General features: G+C 33.6%; 2 protein-coding genes across 2 annotated transcripts; one reads left to right on the forward strand and one right to left on the reverse strand.

The window, feature by feature from the left end:
• Positions 1 to 3214: 3214 nt before the first annotated feature.
• On the forward strand, positions 3215 to 5314 carry LOC101214136 (pathogenesis-related thaumatin-like protein 3.5). The gene is made up of 3 exons (XM_004136329.3): positions 3215 to 3385; positions 3493 to 4186; positions 4680 to 5314. The coding sequence occupies exons 1-3, from the start codon at positions 3328 to 3330 to the stop codon at positions 4855 to 4857; spliced, it is 930 nt and encodes a 309-aa protein (XP_004136377.1). The 5' UTR covers positions 3215 to 3327; the 3' UTR covers positions 4858 to 5314.
• Positions 5315 to 6092: 778 nt separating this feature from the next.
• LOC101221601 lies at positions 6093 to 11572 on the reverse strand. The gene is made up of 2 exons (XM_011654151.2): positions 11350 to 11572; positions 6093 to 9807 (listed from the first exon to the last, which is right to left on the reverse strand). Exon 2 carries the CDS (start codon positions 9719 to 9721, stop codon positions 6629 to 6631), a length of 3093 nt encoding a protein of 1030 aa, XP_011652453.1. The 5' UTR covers positions 9722 to 9807; positions 11350 to 11572; the 3' UTR covers positions 6093 to 6628.
• Positions 11573 to 15766: the final 4194 nt, after the last annotated feature.

Here is a 15766-nt window from a genome sequence, read left to right on the forward strand (position 1 = left end):
TAGAGGAATTAAGAATTGCAATTTTACAGAAAAGAATGTGTTGGTGCGGCTTTCTGACTATGTATTACTTTTCCCTTCATGACTAAAGTTATCTTTTGTGTTTGGCCACTCGTTTTTATTCATTTGGATAAGTTATAAAAAAACCACTTTTCTTTTTTTCTTTTCTTTTTGGTGGTGTTGATTCACTGCTCAAATCTTAATTATCTATTTAAATTTAGGTTATACCAAAAAGGTCTATAATTAAAGAGAAATATGATTCAATTTTAGGTCTTAGATGACAACAATAGAGTTGCCTTGCCTTTGCCTTTGCCTTGTACTTTTAATAAATCTTAAAGATTAAGTTTAATTAAAATTTAAATGGAAATTAAATTAAACACATTTAAACAAAATTTAAAGTACTGAAATAGTATTTTAATTTGATTAATTCATTTTATAATTTGGTCATAGGATAAATACTAAAAAAGTTGGAAAGAACAACAATACTATTTAGAAAAGAAACGAAAAAGATGCTACATTAAATAAACTTTTGGTAAAGAATTTTGGATGTTGGGCTAAAATAAAATACCATAGGCTCCAAAATTTGATACCAATCGAACGCTTTTCTTATCCAAATTCAGCACACAAGTTGATTGGGAATTTTCATTGTTAGAAACCTCCACCCACCTTAGTTTAACCAATTAATTTGTTAGCAATTTCAAAATGTTAGTCTACAATAAGTCTTTGAATTTGTTTCTTACTTAATTTAGTTTATAGTTTTTAGAAATTAAAACCAAAAACTCTAATTTCAAACGTAAAATTATAAAACTAAATATGTAAGGAAAACTATACCTAAAATTTAAAATATATTGATGAAGGCAAATTTCTAAAACAAATTCATATTACAATAATAGTAAATATGAGATCAAAGCTTCCACGGAATGGCTGAGCTATAACTTCCAAAATGAATTAGGTAATAAGGTTTTGAAGATATTTGAGGGGAGATGGAAGATATTAATTTGTAATGCAGTGATCTGAATTATTTGATGCAATGGATACCGAATTTAATGTCCCACCTAATTACTATACCATCATTCCATAATCCACACCCAAAATTTGTGGAGAATAAATGAAACAAAAAATATCTTCCATCTAAACTTATGAACTAATTCAATTTTTGGTCAAATTTTCGTTGATATTATTTTAAATATCTTGGTACCATACCTTACCTTGCGTGTTCGTAATCTTATTCTAATTTTCTACTTTTTTTTTATTTTTGTCTTTACTTCAAATAAGTTTACAAAAATTATTAATACATAAATTTTAGATTACATTGTAATGAAATTCAATTTCTATTATGGGTGTATTCAAACAACTTAAAAGAAGGGTGAAAGGGATGGGTTTGAAGTTATAATTAGACCTAAAGGTATTAAATATTAAAGAATGGATAGAGGCTTGGCTTTCTCAATTTTTAATTATGTTATAATGTTCCAATGTTTAATAGATTTGAAATTAGAATAAATAAAAGATTAGAAATGGAATATGCACACGAATTTTGAATTAATTACAGCATGAATAGTTTGACTAGTTATTTATTAGAAAGAAAATTTTGGGTATGAAATAATGGTTATAAAATGTGAATTAAGAATGTATTGACCACTTGGTGGTGGGCTGCTTTAAGTAGTCAAACTTTCCTATGTGACTTCTCCCCGTGAGGAATTGACCATAGGTTAAATATATAATTGTAGTCCCTATTCTTTGGGTGCATTTTTCAACCTAGTTTTTTTTGTTCTTTAAAAATACATTCTCCTCTATTAAAATGGAAAACAACAAATTTAGAGAAAGTTTGAAATCCATCTATAATAAAATATTTTTTTAAATAACAAAATAAATTAAAATATTTACAAATTATAACAAAATTTTAAATTATATATAAAAATTTAATAACTTCCGTTGTTGTCTATAATAGTCACTAATACAAACATAGATTTCACTTTTTTTAATTTAAAAATCTTTTTTTATATTTAAACTTTTTTTTATATAAAACCAATTTAAATTAAACTTTAAAATAAAATTTTAAGTATTTAACACTTCATTTCTTTTACAAAATGATTTATTATGAAAATTAAGATGTGTCGAAACTAAGAAGAAAACGAAGAGAATTGGTATTCATTGATGTAATGAAATGACTCCCCTAATACCTTAAGTATTTTAATATTTATAATATCCTAATCTGATTAGACAATAAGTTGCATGAAAAAGGAAGACAATAACAATTATATTACATTGTATAACAACCAAGATGTGTATGATTCAAACCCCTTTCTCTTCCTAAAATAATTCTAATCTAATTTTAGTGATTTTTAATTTATCTAATTAGTTGCTAAATCATGCAAACTTTTCTGGATTTATTAAACGAACGCCATGTATAATTTCGTAAAACTATTGACTATATATAAAGAGAAATTTATTTAAAAGTAAGAATCAAATTCATATAAATAATGAATGAAGGATTTTGGAATTTAGCCAACGTGAGGGCTAGATAATTGTTTAAATAACATGGCATATATAGACATGTTTTCTAAATAACAAATAATACCTATCTTGTGCCCAATCTTAATTAATTCAACTATAAAAGATTTTAATTTAAACATAGTCAATAAAATGACAAACACCCATTTGATTTTTTTTGCAATTGACATAAACAAAACTTCCAATGTTTGATTTGTTTGTTTCTTATTTTCAAAGCCAAATCCAATTTTAAAAACTTAAAAAAAAAAAATACAAAAACTTCTTTTTCAGAATTAAACTTGATTCTGAAGAAAAGAATTTAGCTTCAATTAAATTATTTACTAAAAATTGAAAACTATAAATAAAAATTATATTTAAAAAAAACAAGTTTGATTGAGATTGAATTGAATTCTTAAAATCAATTTTGTTATTTTTGACAAATTTTCAAAGAAAAATTGAAATGGTAATTAAAGAAACCAAAATAACCCATGATAAAAGTGACTAAGTATCTATAAATAAACAAACTTAGTTAGTAGTGAATATTGAATTTCATAACATAATTCCAAATTCTTAAAAAGACACAAATCATTTGGTGTTCCTTTTTCTTTTTATTTTTTTTGTAAAAAATAAAATAAAAGAAAATAAATCAGGATGGGCCCGGGTCCAGGCCCACTGAGCATGAAGCTAGAAAGCTCCGTCGTCCTTCCTCTGCTTCTATAAATACTCCATCTTCATTCCTTCGTTACAAACCTCACTTCAATTCCCTCGGTTTCTCTCTTCCCTAACAATACAAACTTAAAACCTCCATCATTTCTCATTTCTTCTTCAACTCTGCATTCAATGTCTACACAAATTTCATTTCTATTATATCTTCTACCAATCCTAACTTCACTCTCAGGTAATTAAATCCCACATCCCTGTTTCATTACTTTTTCACTTTCTTTTAAATCAAACAATGTTTTCTGTTCAATATTCTTAATTTTCTTTCTAACTATGGAATTACAGGAGTATTCTCCACCACTTTCAGCATAGTAAACCAATGTGATTACACAGTTTGGCCTGGAATCCTCTCCAACGCCGGAGTTTCACCACTTCCCATCACCGGCTTCGTCCTCGCTGCCGGTGAGTCCAAAACCATCTCCGCTCCAGCCTCTTGGGGAGGCCGATTCTGGGGCCGAACCCACTGTTCACAAGACGCCACCGGTAAATTCTCTTGCCTTACCGGAGATTGCGGCTCTGACAAAGTCGAATGTATCGGAAACGGGGCGAAACCACCGGCAACTCTGGCTGAGTTCACTCTCGACGGCGCCGGAGGACTTGATTTCTTCGACGTGAGTTTGGTCGACGGTTACAATATCCCTATGTTGGTTGTCCCACAAGGCGGCACCGGCGAGAAATGCATGAGCACGGGATGCGTTGTGGATTTAAACGATGCTTGTCCTCAGGAGCTGAAGGTTACGAGCGATGAGGGCGGTGATAACGTCGCATGTAAAAGCGCGTGTGAAGCATTTAACCAACCGCAATATTGTTGTAGTGGCGAGTTCGGGAGTCCAGATACTTGCAAACCTTCCGCGTACTCGCAGGTCTTCAAAAGCGCTTGCCCACGAGCATACAGCTACGCCTACGATGACAAAACAAGCACGTTTACATGTGCCGACGCTGATTATATTATTACTTTCTGCCCTTCACCCAACACTAGGTATATTTACATAATTCTCCCCTTTGACTTTCATTTCGAATAGAGGGTATTTTCGTACATTACATTCCCTGACAAATTCCATGAAATCTGAACGTTGATGAACATAAGGAATCCCTTACAATTAATGCTCATGCCACGTAGGATTTAGAGGGGTTAGTTTGGTCATTTTCCAATCCTTCATCGACCGACTCTTTAGCCCACACTTATCCCGGTGCATCGTGGGGCGGCGACACCGTTAAGGTCGGCGATTGGAGTTTTAATTAATCGTCTCGGGGGAATAGAGAATTTTCACGTGGTTTTTCCATTTTTTTAAGTTCAACGGCATTAAATCGCGTACAACGAGGAGTTGTAATTCGGCACGATTTTCTAGCGTTAGATGATTACGCAACGGTCAAAAACACTGCATGAAGGTCCACTGAAAACATGACACGTTGTCACTTAATTATGTGTCAGTTGAACTGAATGTCTTTTGTTTCTTTTTCTGTGGGTGCAGTCAGAAATCAACGGACAATCACAACACAAACACACCGGCGATCAACGGCGGCAACGGTACAATGGTATACGAAGGGGCTGCGTATGATTTTAGCGGCGCGTCGAGAACCACGCTCCGTCGTATTCTAGGGGTAGTCGTTGCGACGGTGGGAATTCTTCAAATTCGGCAACTCTTTTGAAGGACGCAGTGGAGGAGGAGTTTCTGCCCAATTTTTCCTGGAGGGTAGGTGACACGTGGAGGGTGGAGCCCATAGGATTGAGTTTGATTGGTTGAGATGGGAAGATGGGCTAAGTGGGTGGGCCGGGCCCATAATTAGGGCCCAGATGATGTGGATGTGAGTCATGATTGAAAAGGCTGAACCGCACACGTTAATAGAGGGGGAAGCCAACCAATCCTCCACTTTCTTCTACGCCAAAGCTGACAGAGAAGACGGAATTTTTTAAAGAATACTTTAGGAATTCTTTTAAAGGATTTTTAATTATTAATTATTAATTATTATGTTACGTTTATTCTTTATAATTAGTTGTAAGAAGGAACAAAATAATGATATTGGGATTCATTTGTTGGTATTGGGGGACAGAATTCAATATTGTTAAATTAAAGTTATTCTTCTTATGATCAAAATTCCTGATTAATATGTTTTATGTCACATTCTAATAGTGCTGTAAAAATACACAAAAACGAAATTGATGATTTCAGTCGACGTATCACAACCAATGTGTCACGTTCCGTTAAAGAAACTCCAAATTTTGTGCCCAAATTAGTTATATTCACACATAGAAGTAACGTCATAAATCAAATAGAAATGAAGTGAGATGGCCGAATCTATTGTTTATCAATCTTTTGCTTGTCCATTTTATATTCTATGGATTTCGGACGGATATAAAAGATCGTAAATTGACCAGCTTGACGGGGGAAAATGGAAACGTGTATTCAGCCCAAGCAAACTTGCAATTGCATTAGTAGGCAAGCAAGGCAATTTGGCCAATGATTTTGGGCACTTTCCTCGATTAAATCTTGATGTGCAAGCAAGAAAAAAATTGATAAATGTAACCTAATTTAGAAGATAGAAGTGTGAACTTTTTGTTTAGATAACATTAATCAAGCCAATAATACTTCAAATGAACATAACTCAACTCATATGATACTTGCATTACCTAATTTTGATTCCCCATTCTCATATATGGGAGGCATGGAAGTCGTTTAAAATTGGTATTTGAAATACAGCTACATAAAACCTGTTTGAAATGCTAAAGCATTAAGAAAAATACTCCAAGCTCATAATGGTGTAAACCATTGTTAGATCAAACGAAAAGAAAATAAGTAGAAGAAACAGATGGTGGATGTGATTTATATTCTTAGTGATGAGAAGAATAATTGAAAGGATAATTTCAAGCAGCTAAGTCAAAGTTGTAAAAAGTATAATAACAATACGTTGGTTCTTATCTGAATTGCAATAGGCACGATTTGGAATTAACTCAACGCTAACTCTATGCCATTCATACACTTTTAGTTAAAATGTAAAGACCCTACTGCTAAAATTCTGTGATGTATGGAATAGAATACACAGCTACATGTACCAAAGCCGCCTTCTTTTCTTTTTTTTTCTTTTCTTTTTGCAATGGCCTTTCTATGAAAACACCATGAGATAAAAAAGGAACAAAAAGAAAATAAAATATATGAGAACCCCAAGAAGAAAGAAAGAAAGAAAGAAAGAAAGAAAGAAAAAGATGCCCCTAAATTTTCCCTCAACAAATTAACTCGTGAATCATATAACAGCACAATTTACCCAGCTTTATTTAGTCATAAATGAAACCCTTCCCCATCACTATGGCTATTGGGTTCGGTTCAGCCTCCTTGTATGAATCAGTTTCTGGCAGTGATCATCAGTATACTTCTGTGGATTAACGAAATGTGCGATGCGAGATCATGATTGATGAAAGGAAGGATTACTGTTTCCATGGAGGCTGCTGATGTTTATAGCTTAGGAAATAACTTTCCCACCCACCGTCAGGGCCATCTGGCTCTTTCCTTTTTGTACCAACTCCAGAACTTGAGGGTTGCCTCAACTGCTCTTCCACGGATCGAAGATGGCCGGGGAATAGAAGCTGCTTTAAACCCCCAGAATCACTCAATCCAGAATTCAAATCGAATTTTGGACGCGAGTGAGCAATGCCATTTGGAGTTAGCTGCGCATCTGCCATGATAAATGGCGGGTGCGAGTAAGAGGAAGGCGGAACAGCTGACATAGGGCCCATAAATTGAGGCATAACAGCAGCTCCTCTTGAATCAACCATGTAAGGCATTGAACCACCAGGTTCATACATGGTCGAGAATGAAATGGTTGGCCCCGGTGTCAATCCATTGTAACCAATAAAAGGAGTCTGATGGTAAGAAACTGCAGAACTCATCCCTAGTATATCTCCTGTCCTTGCCAAAGTAGCACCCATTCCAGTGGGCTCAACAGTTCTGCCATTGGGCAACGGTGAAGCATGAAAAGGAAAATCTTTTCTACTCACTTCCACCTTTGTACCCATAATGGATATAACAGAAGCATCCGAATTTGGCCGTCCATAAGCACTTGCATTTTGACCATACTTACCAGGACCTTGATCTGGGGCATCACCTTGAACATATGGCCTATCATTCAAATCAATATTCCTTACCAAAGGTTGCATTGACGATGACGAGCAGGCAGGAGAAGCACTGTAGCTATTCTGGTTGTTGAAGAGTCCCTCAATTCTCAAATCTGATGCTGGAGCATCAACATCGTCACCAACACAGTTAAGATCCAGCTTTAATCCCCCAGATCTTCTTGGTCCACTTTCAACTAAGAACTCTCCAGGTTGTGGGAAAGATGACCCTAGGTTTTGCTTCCTGGTTTCTTCTCCAGTCTCAGCCACATTCAAATCAATGTCAAGAAAATCTTGCCTCTGCTTTGAACTATCAGAATTTCCCCCACTAGAAAAGGTTCTATCGCTATCAGGAACTTTACGTGGGGAAGCAGGCCGGAAAGCACTAGTAGCTGCAGAGCCTCTCCATCCAAGCGCCCCTTCAAACTGTAAAGGTGTTAGAGGCAACCCAGAAGAAGCAGCTGGTCTGGAAACAGAGATAACAGATACAGGTATAGACACTGGAGTTGCTATCTGCTCTGCATCATCATTAAATACATCTTGATTTAGATCAATTTCACAATATTCTTTTCCTGTACTTGCATCTGCCCCTCGAGCTGCTTCTGTGACCATGGAGGATTCCATTTCATTCAAATTTTCTGGTTGGGTATCTAAATTATCTGGATCGGTTAAGCATGTCTCTGCATCGGAATATGATTCAGCAATGTGACTTTTTGCAGATTGGACCTCCCTTTCTTGTAGATCAGCTGGCAGATCCTGTTTTTCAGTCATGGAATCTGGTTTACCCAGCTGCCTGATTCCACCATCAGAAACTTTGTCAGAAGAAGAGCTGCAGGATGGCTCTCTATATTCCACCACTTCTCTTTCTACTTCTTGAGCAACTTGCCGAGCAACCTCCAGAGCATCAACTATCCCATAATCAAGTTCCATGTCTGACCTATTATCAATTATACTTGAAGTTTTGGGATTTAATTTCGGTTTGGAAAAAACAGAATTATTCATTCCACTGTCATCTTCCTTTCTCCGACGTTGCCTGTCTCTCTTCATTCCACCAAAGTCTTCCATCCTGGAAAAAGAAGGTCCACGATCCTCAAGTTTTCCTATTAGACTCCCATTCATAGACAAATCCCGAAAAGTACTTCGATAGCGGTCAGCATCTTTGCCTGTAGGTTTGAACACAGGCATGCTACCATAATTTGTCTTTTTATCAGACATCCCACTTGCTGATTCTAATGTGGAAACTCTCTCACTATCTAGACTAGAACTACGCTGACAGGCACCAGCATCGTCAAGACCATCGTTATCTTGTTGAGCTGGAGCTTCTTTAGCAGACTCTTCACCAATTGCAGCATCAAAACCTTCCAAAACAGTTCCAGGATCCTGCATGGGAGAATGTGAAGAGGTATCTGATTTCTCTGTCACGCATGACCTACCGGAAGAGCCATCAATCTTATTCACTTGGTTTTCAGGCTCTTGTGACTCACTACACTTTTTCAAACCAGCTAACTGTTCATTATCGGTGCCTTCCCTCACAGCTGGAAAGCTACAACCCACACTAATTGGGGCTCCTCCGCCAACAGAACATAGAGATGTTTCATCCTTCTTCAAAACATCCTCACTTGGCGCCAACATAACAGGAGAGTTCGCTGTTAAATCTGGAGATCTATCTTTCACAACTGAATTTCCAGAAATTGAATGAGAGTTGAGCTCGTTTATGGGAGATTGAACCTTTGAATCCTCGATCTTATCTGGGTTAAGTGCATCAGGGGTTCCAGAGGATAATATCTTGTCCCCAACAGGTTCTGCTGTTTGTCTTCCATCACTGGATAATTCTCTTGAAACAGATGCACCTGAAGGAGATGACCTTCCTGCTCCACCAACAAGATTTAACTTCTCTTCATCAAAATGTACAATGTTTTCTGCATCTCGAAGCAAATCTTTATCATTAATCTCCTGCATCCACCTATCAAGAAGGACACTCAATTCTTTCCCAAACCTTGATTTTCCATGGTCAGTGCTTTCATGCAGACCCTTAACAGTAAACAAAATCCCAGAAGAAATAGATTTCTCAGCAGTTATATGTAACTTTTCAAGTGCTTGTAACAAAACAATGATAGACTCTTCCACGGTGCTATCATTTGTATCATTACTAAACTTTTGAGCATCCTTAAGCCATCTTTGAATGAAGCTAAGTCCATCTAATTGGATAAAAAGATCAAGACAATCTTTATTCTCTGTAGCAGCAATAGCACCTGCAACAGCAGCCCAATGCCGAGTTGCATCACTAACATTCTTCACAAAACAATCCTTCTCCTTTTGCATAACATTGATTAATTCCTCAACTCTACATGGGGCCGTAAGCCCATTTTTTATTTCAGTCAAGGTGAAGAAGTCTTCAAGTGTCATCATGCTTCATATACCATCCTTGAGAGCATGAGATGAGAGAACCTTTTCGTCCATCTAGCAGATCACCAGGTCAAAATTATGAAGCAACGCTGCAAATAAAGGCAAACTACGTGTCAATCAAGAGAGATTCCTAAAACTAAGGAAAATATGCATGCAAAATTTAACCGATTATTGCACTTTGGTCATCAAATGATTTATGAGGTGACAGTTACAAACTTTACACCAAGTATAAGAAGCAGCAAAAGGACAGTTATACACACGGAAAAATAGTTACCAGCTGCAGGGGTCATCAACGATGTATAAGAATGTTCAATCAAGAATAACGGATAAATCTACTATTGTTCTACACAACAAAAAGATAGCAACCCAATTATAAAAGGCCTGAAATGAAGCACTGATAAAGACACGAGCATCCAGCTCAATATATTAAAATATCATATGAATACACCTGAGATAAAGTACACTGCACATTATGAAAAGTATTTGAAGTCAATAAGCTAAAAAATCAAATCAAAATGAAGCAAAAAAAAAATCACATCTCAATCTTATAGCTATGCAAGTAAGTCACTTAAAAATTACCAATGAATATACATCTAAATTGATTGTAAGAATTAAAACATTGTAGTGTCTACAATTGATCTTGAACCAAAATTGCCTTGATGTTAGAATTTCAAAAGTATTCAGCAAATTCGTAAACCAAAAGAAAGACTTTCTCAGTCTAGTATTCCAATAAGAATAACTATAAGCAACGTTCTTAATGATTACAGACCCAGAGAGATTTACCTAGAAACTACAACAAAAGGACAATATTACATCCAAATCACTCTTCTTCTTCTCCTTTTTTCTTAAAATAAGAGACATCAAGAACTTCATTAAAAAAGTCAAGGGCAACCCAAGGGCCGGGTAGAGAGAACCCCCTCCCAGCAACTTAGCTAATGGATTAGGATTATAGGAGTAACAGTTAAAAAAAACCCATTTGATTATTGTAGGAATTTTCAACATATTCACCAAAAAAATGGATGGTAACGAGCAAGCACTTCGTCCCTGTCAAAACTTTGTAAAATGAAAAACTAAACACGATGTGCAAATGAATCGTGATTTGGAAAACATCCCACCACTGTTTGGATTCCAACTATCGATTACCAAAAAAATTCAAAGTACTGCCCCTTACTACAATCAAGGGCAGAAGCCCCTTTAAGAAAAACCCAGTAGGAAGGGAAAATGAGAGATGTTATTCACTAAATCACAGTTTTCGCTAAAGAAATTGCAAAATCATCCAATATACGTAGATGGTAAAGACGACAATAATTCCAAATAACAACCAGAGTTAAGTAAGCAGTTCGTCCGTATTCCCAGAAAAAGCCAAACGAGATTTAGAAACTACCCATGGTCGTATCTCAGTATAAGATGATAGGTTAGAACAAAGAAGAAATGGAAATTATCAAAAGAAGCCACCCTGCCTCTACAGCTTTTAAACTAAGAACCGGCGTGAATGAAAATGAAATGCAAAATTTCAATAGGTGATTGTGTAAATTAATGCGTAGATACCGATTAGAATATAGAATGAAGAAGGAATTAAGAATGAGTAAATATAAAAATGCAAAAAGACGCAACAGTAATAAGTTTCTTGCCTTAAGAAAAGAACTCGAAACCCTAGGTTTAAGCTCCTGATGAATATGAGCTCCAAAAACTTCTCTTCCACCTCCGAAATTCTCTCTCCTATGGTTGATGAATGAGGATTTTCTCTCTCTAGAACTTGAGCTTTTCTTTCTTTCTCTCTTTTCCGTTTTCACAAAACCCTCGTTTTGTCGTCTGTGAAACCTTCCCCCACATCGAGCGAGAGAAAGAGAGAGAAATAACGAAAATGGCTGATTCTTTTTTTTCTTTTTCTTTTTCTTATTATTTTTTGGAGCGATGAGACGATGGCACGTGGGACACGTGCGGAGTCTTGCGACATGTAGTTTTGGTTCAGGTTGGGTTAAGGTTTAATGAACCGGACTGGTTCGGACCGCCCAGAGCAAATCCAAGAACTGTCACTTTCTGCTATACGGAATGCCTTTTTGTAGGTTCTCTTTAGCTATTAATATTTTTGGAGGAAATAATTGCAATGTAAAGGAATGACCAATTTGTCTAAAGCTTTTACTGATTTTTTCTTATTTAAAAATTGTGTTATATTTTGCCTAAAAGTTTTATTATTTTATTTTTCTTATAAAGAATGAATTATGTTGGGAGACAACCACTTTTTAGACCAATTATAAAATAAGTTAACATAGTTTTAAGTTATTTTTAGTTGGGTGTATATTGGTTTTTGTGTTGTGGGTCACTTTAATTTGTGACATTCAACTATGACCTTATTTAAATACTTTCAAATGTACTTGGTACAAAAAAAAAATGTCAAAGATAATAAAATGGTCAAATTATTTACTTTTATGATAAAATCAAGTGAGGTATATTTTTTTAAAATTTGTATTTTTTTTGTTCCAAAGTGTAAATTGTTTTTTTTATTATTATTCTTTTAAAATTCCAAGATATAAGAATTTAATCTCAAAAAGGTAAATTTGTATTTAAAGAGTAAATGTTGATCTTAATACATAGAATAATTACTAGAGGAGTTGTGTTTAAGGACATTTTTTTTCAAAAAAAAAAAATATTAGTATTTTGTGTATAAATCTTGCTTGTTAAGATATTTGTTTTTATGCTAAGATGATTTTGAACGAAAAACATAATCAACGTCAAATAAAAATAAGAATAATAAGCATCGTAGGATCAAAATGGGCCTAACAAATAGACAACTTCGAGCTCAAATTAACACTTTTGGCCTTAGGCAAGTCTACCAAAATGTGTCAGCATTTCTTAACTTATTTAAGTGTTTCAACACTCTATTTGAGATCACTTTAGTCATTGTCTTCGTGTGGATTTAGGTCATTCTCACTCACAAACTCTTAACTCGTTATACTTATCAACTTTCTAACTTTAAACATTGAATCTATATAAAAAATATCATAGATTTTCCTATTTTGCAAATCAAATTCTTTTATTTAGTGACAATGATATCATTAGAACGTAATGCTCTTTTCTCTACTTAAATTTAGGTATCTCAATTGTTATTGGTTTTTTAATATTTTATAAGCTTATACATATAACTCATTCTCATTCTAATTAGTTTTTCACACAAATATTTATAATAAAAAACTTAATATCTTTTTTTAAAATGTATTTTAGCTTCAAGTTGTTGTGACCTATATGACTTTGATTTTTCTTTTTAATTGAGCTAACATACCGACAAATGTTTGTTTATAATCATTTCAAAACGTATAAAATAGCTAAATTATAATTGTTATCGTAAGTAAAGACGAATAACAAACATAAATTCTACGTGAAAACCTAGTGTAAATCTTTCTTATTGTTTTTTTTATATCATTCATGATAGAGGGAACATTAATTTATAGGCCATAGGAACCAAAATAAAGCAATAAAAGATAATTAGGAAAACATAAAATGATTTTATAACTTTCTAAACATAGTACATGTTCATAAATAGAGTAATAACAATTTATTGTCAACTAATTCTTAATGGGCAAATACAACTTAAAGTTATAATTTATGCATATTTGTATTAAACATATTTTATTGGAGAATTTTAAAAAATAACAAATTTTACAAAAATATTTACAACCTAGAGTAAAATTTGTAAATTCTATGGTTGATAGTCGCTGATATGCTACCGTGGTAGAAGTCTATAAGTGACTATCATTGGTAGAATCCAAAATTTTGCTACACCTGATAAATATTTTAATTTATTTTTCTATTTTAAAAAATGTCTATTAGGCCATGTGGAGGCTGATTTTGAGAAATAATAAATTTAATACGAGAGATCTTTTAAAAATAGAACAAATCGACCAAATATTTTCACTGTATACAATAATTTTGAAAATGTAAAAAGCTCACAGACCCACAATGAAAAGTTCTTAATATGCCCCGATTAATTGACATCAAGCGCTTATTAATTTGAGAAATCATCATTTAGTATTTGGGAAACATCTATGACACTCTGAAAATTAAGATAATTTTTTGAGTTAATTATCTTAGTTTTGTTTAATTATGTCTAAATTTATTGAACGTCTATTTTGAATGATTATTTGGTTACATGAAAATTAGAATTAATTAAATAATTTTGTTGTTATTTAATTAAATTGAAGAGTAGAAATTTTGTGGAAGATTTGATAATTAGGTAATAATCTTCCAAATAAACACTCAAACGAAAAGATAATTATATTTATTAAAATATAATTATTTAAGAGAAATATATTGTATTTTGTAGAGAAGACAAACATAAATTATCTGTGAGAGGATAATTATTTTGAGAGAGTATATCTCTTTAGAAAGAAAAAATAATAAGAAAATAAAAATATACTTATTTGTAAAAGTATAATTATTTTGGTAAAAAATAAAGTTGATTGGATTTAGGGAAGAGAGAAGATTTGATATTTGAAAACTAATATTAGATAATAATTAGAGAGCAATTATTATCATTGACAATGAAAAAAGATCAATATCAAAGAACAATAAAATATAATCATCAAATTGAAAATCAATATAATAAAGTATTTAAATAAAAATTAAAGGGTGTTATGCTCACCAACATAAGTTGAGTTGGTATAATATTTCTACTCGTGCTTGGCTAACCAACAATTAATGTTGGTGGATTTGAGTTGGTATATTTTACCAAATCACTCCACAACTCTCCCTTCTTTAAGTTGTTCTTATGCTCCACTCATAAGCCACGGTCAACGAATATAGTTTCTCACACTTTAATGACCAACTTCAACAATCACTTTTACGCTCTCAACTCTAGTGACCTACTCCACGCTCCGACAACAACTACGATGATCAATTTCTAGCTACAATAATCACACTAGTGGCAACTCCAACGACCATGTCTGGGCTCCAACAATTACTTTAATTACAAACTCCGATGACCAATTTTGGGCACCAAGAATCATTCAATGACAACATCAGTGACGACCTTCACGCAAACAACTCCTACGATTAGTTACTATTTCCCGCATCCATCATCAACAACAATTATGACAACCAATTTCAAGCTTCAATAACCTCCTTCGTGTGACTCACTTCAACAACCAATTTCGATCTCTATTGTTTGTGCATGGTCAACTCATACATTAAATGATTGTTAAAATGTGTTGTAGGGTGGTTGATTATATAAATAATTATATTTTGTCTACTTAAGTGCAATAATTATAGTAAAATGAATTTTTATAAGTGTTGAAGAATTTGGAAAAGTATGTATGTAGTAGATCGTGAAGATAAAAAAACCAACACCATATATCACAAATCAACTCACCGACATGTAAATTTGCCGACATATGAAGTTCAAACGTATTATATCAACTTAGCACCTAAAACAACCCCTCACTACCAAATAACAATAAGGTATTAATTATACAACAAAGAATATCATTCACAATTTACACGATAACATTGAAAATAAGCAATAAAAAAACAGAAATTACCCAAGCGGAATGAATCACATGAAAGCAGTTTTTTACTTTAAAATTAAAATGGTGAGCGGATCGATTTTTAAATTTTTACAAACTTGGTATAATTGGACTATGAACTCAATTTATGAAAGCTATTTTATAATTCTTGCAAGTGAGGAACGAGTAAGTGACAACTTTTGGATTTGCTCTGTTCCAAAAGCCCTCGAATGACATATTCGAAGTTGATTCAAGTTCCTGCTTCACCATACAACGTGGCCAAAAAAGAGGGGAGTAGAAGAAACAAAAAAGAAATTATAGTTGCTCCATCATTTAAATTTGTTATATCTCACCTATCCAACATCACTATTCTATCAATTATCTTAAACTTCTTCCCTACAATATTGTTGAATTGGAGATCAAATTAAGTTCAGACTTTGAAGTTTATAATAACAAATTTATATTAGTTGAATTAGGTTAATCTGAACGTTACTGAAAGGTCCAAAGTCATCTAACATATCACTGAAAATACTTTTTCAATCTTCATAAA

The sequence above is a fragment of the Cucumis sativus genome, chromosome 3 (assembly GCF_000004075.3).
Source record: "Cucumis sativus cultivar 9930 chromosome 3, Cucumber_9930_V3, whole genome shotgun sequence".
Classification (NCBI taxonomy): domain Eukaryota; kingdom Viridiplantae; phylum Streptophyta; class Magnoliopsida; order Cucurbitales; family Cucurbitaceae; genus Cucumis; species Cucumis sativus.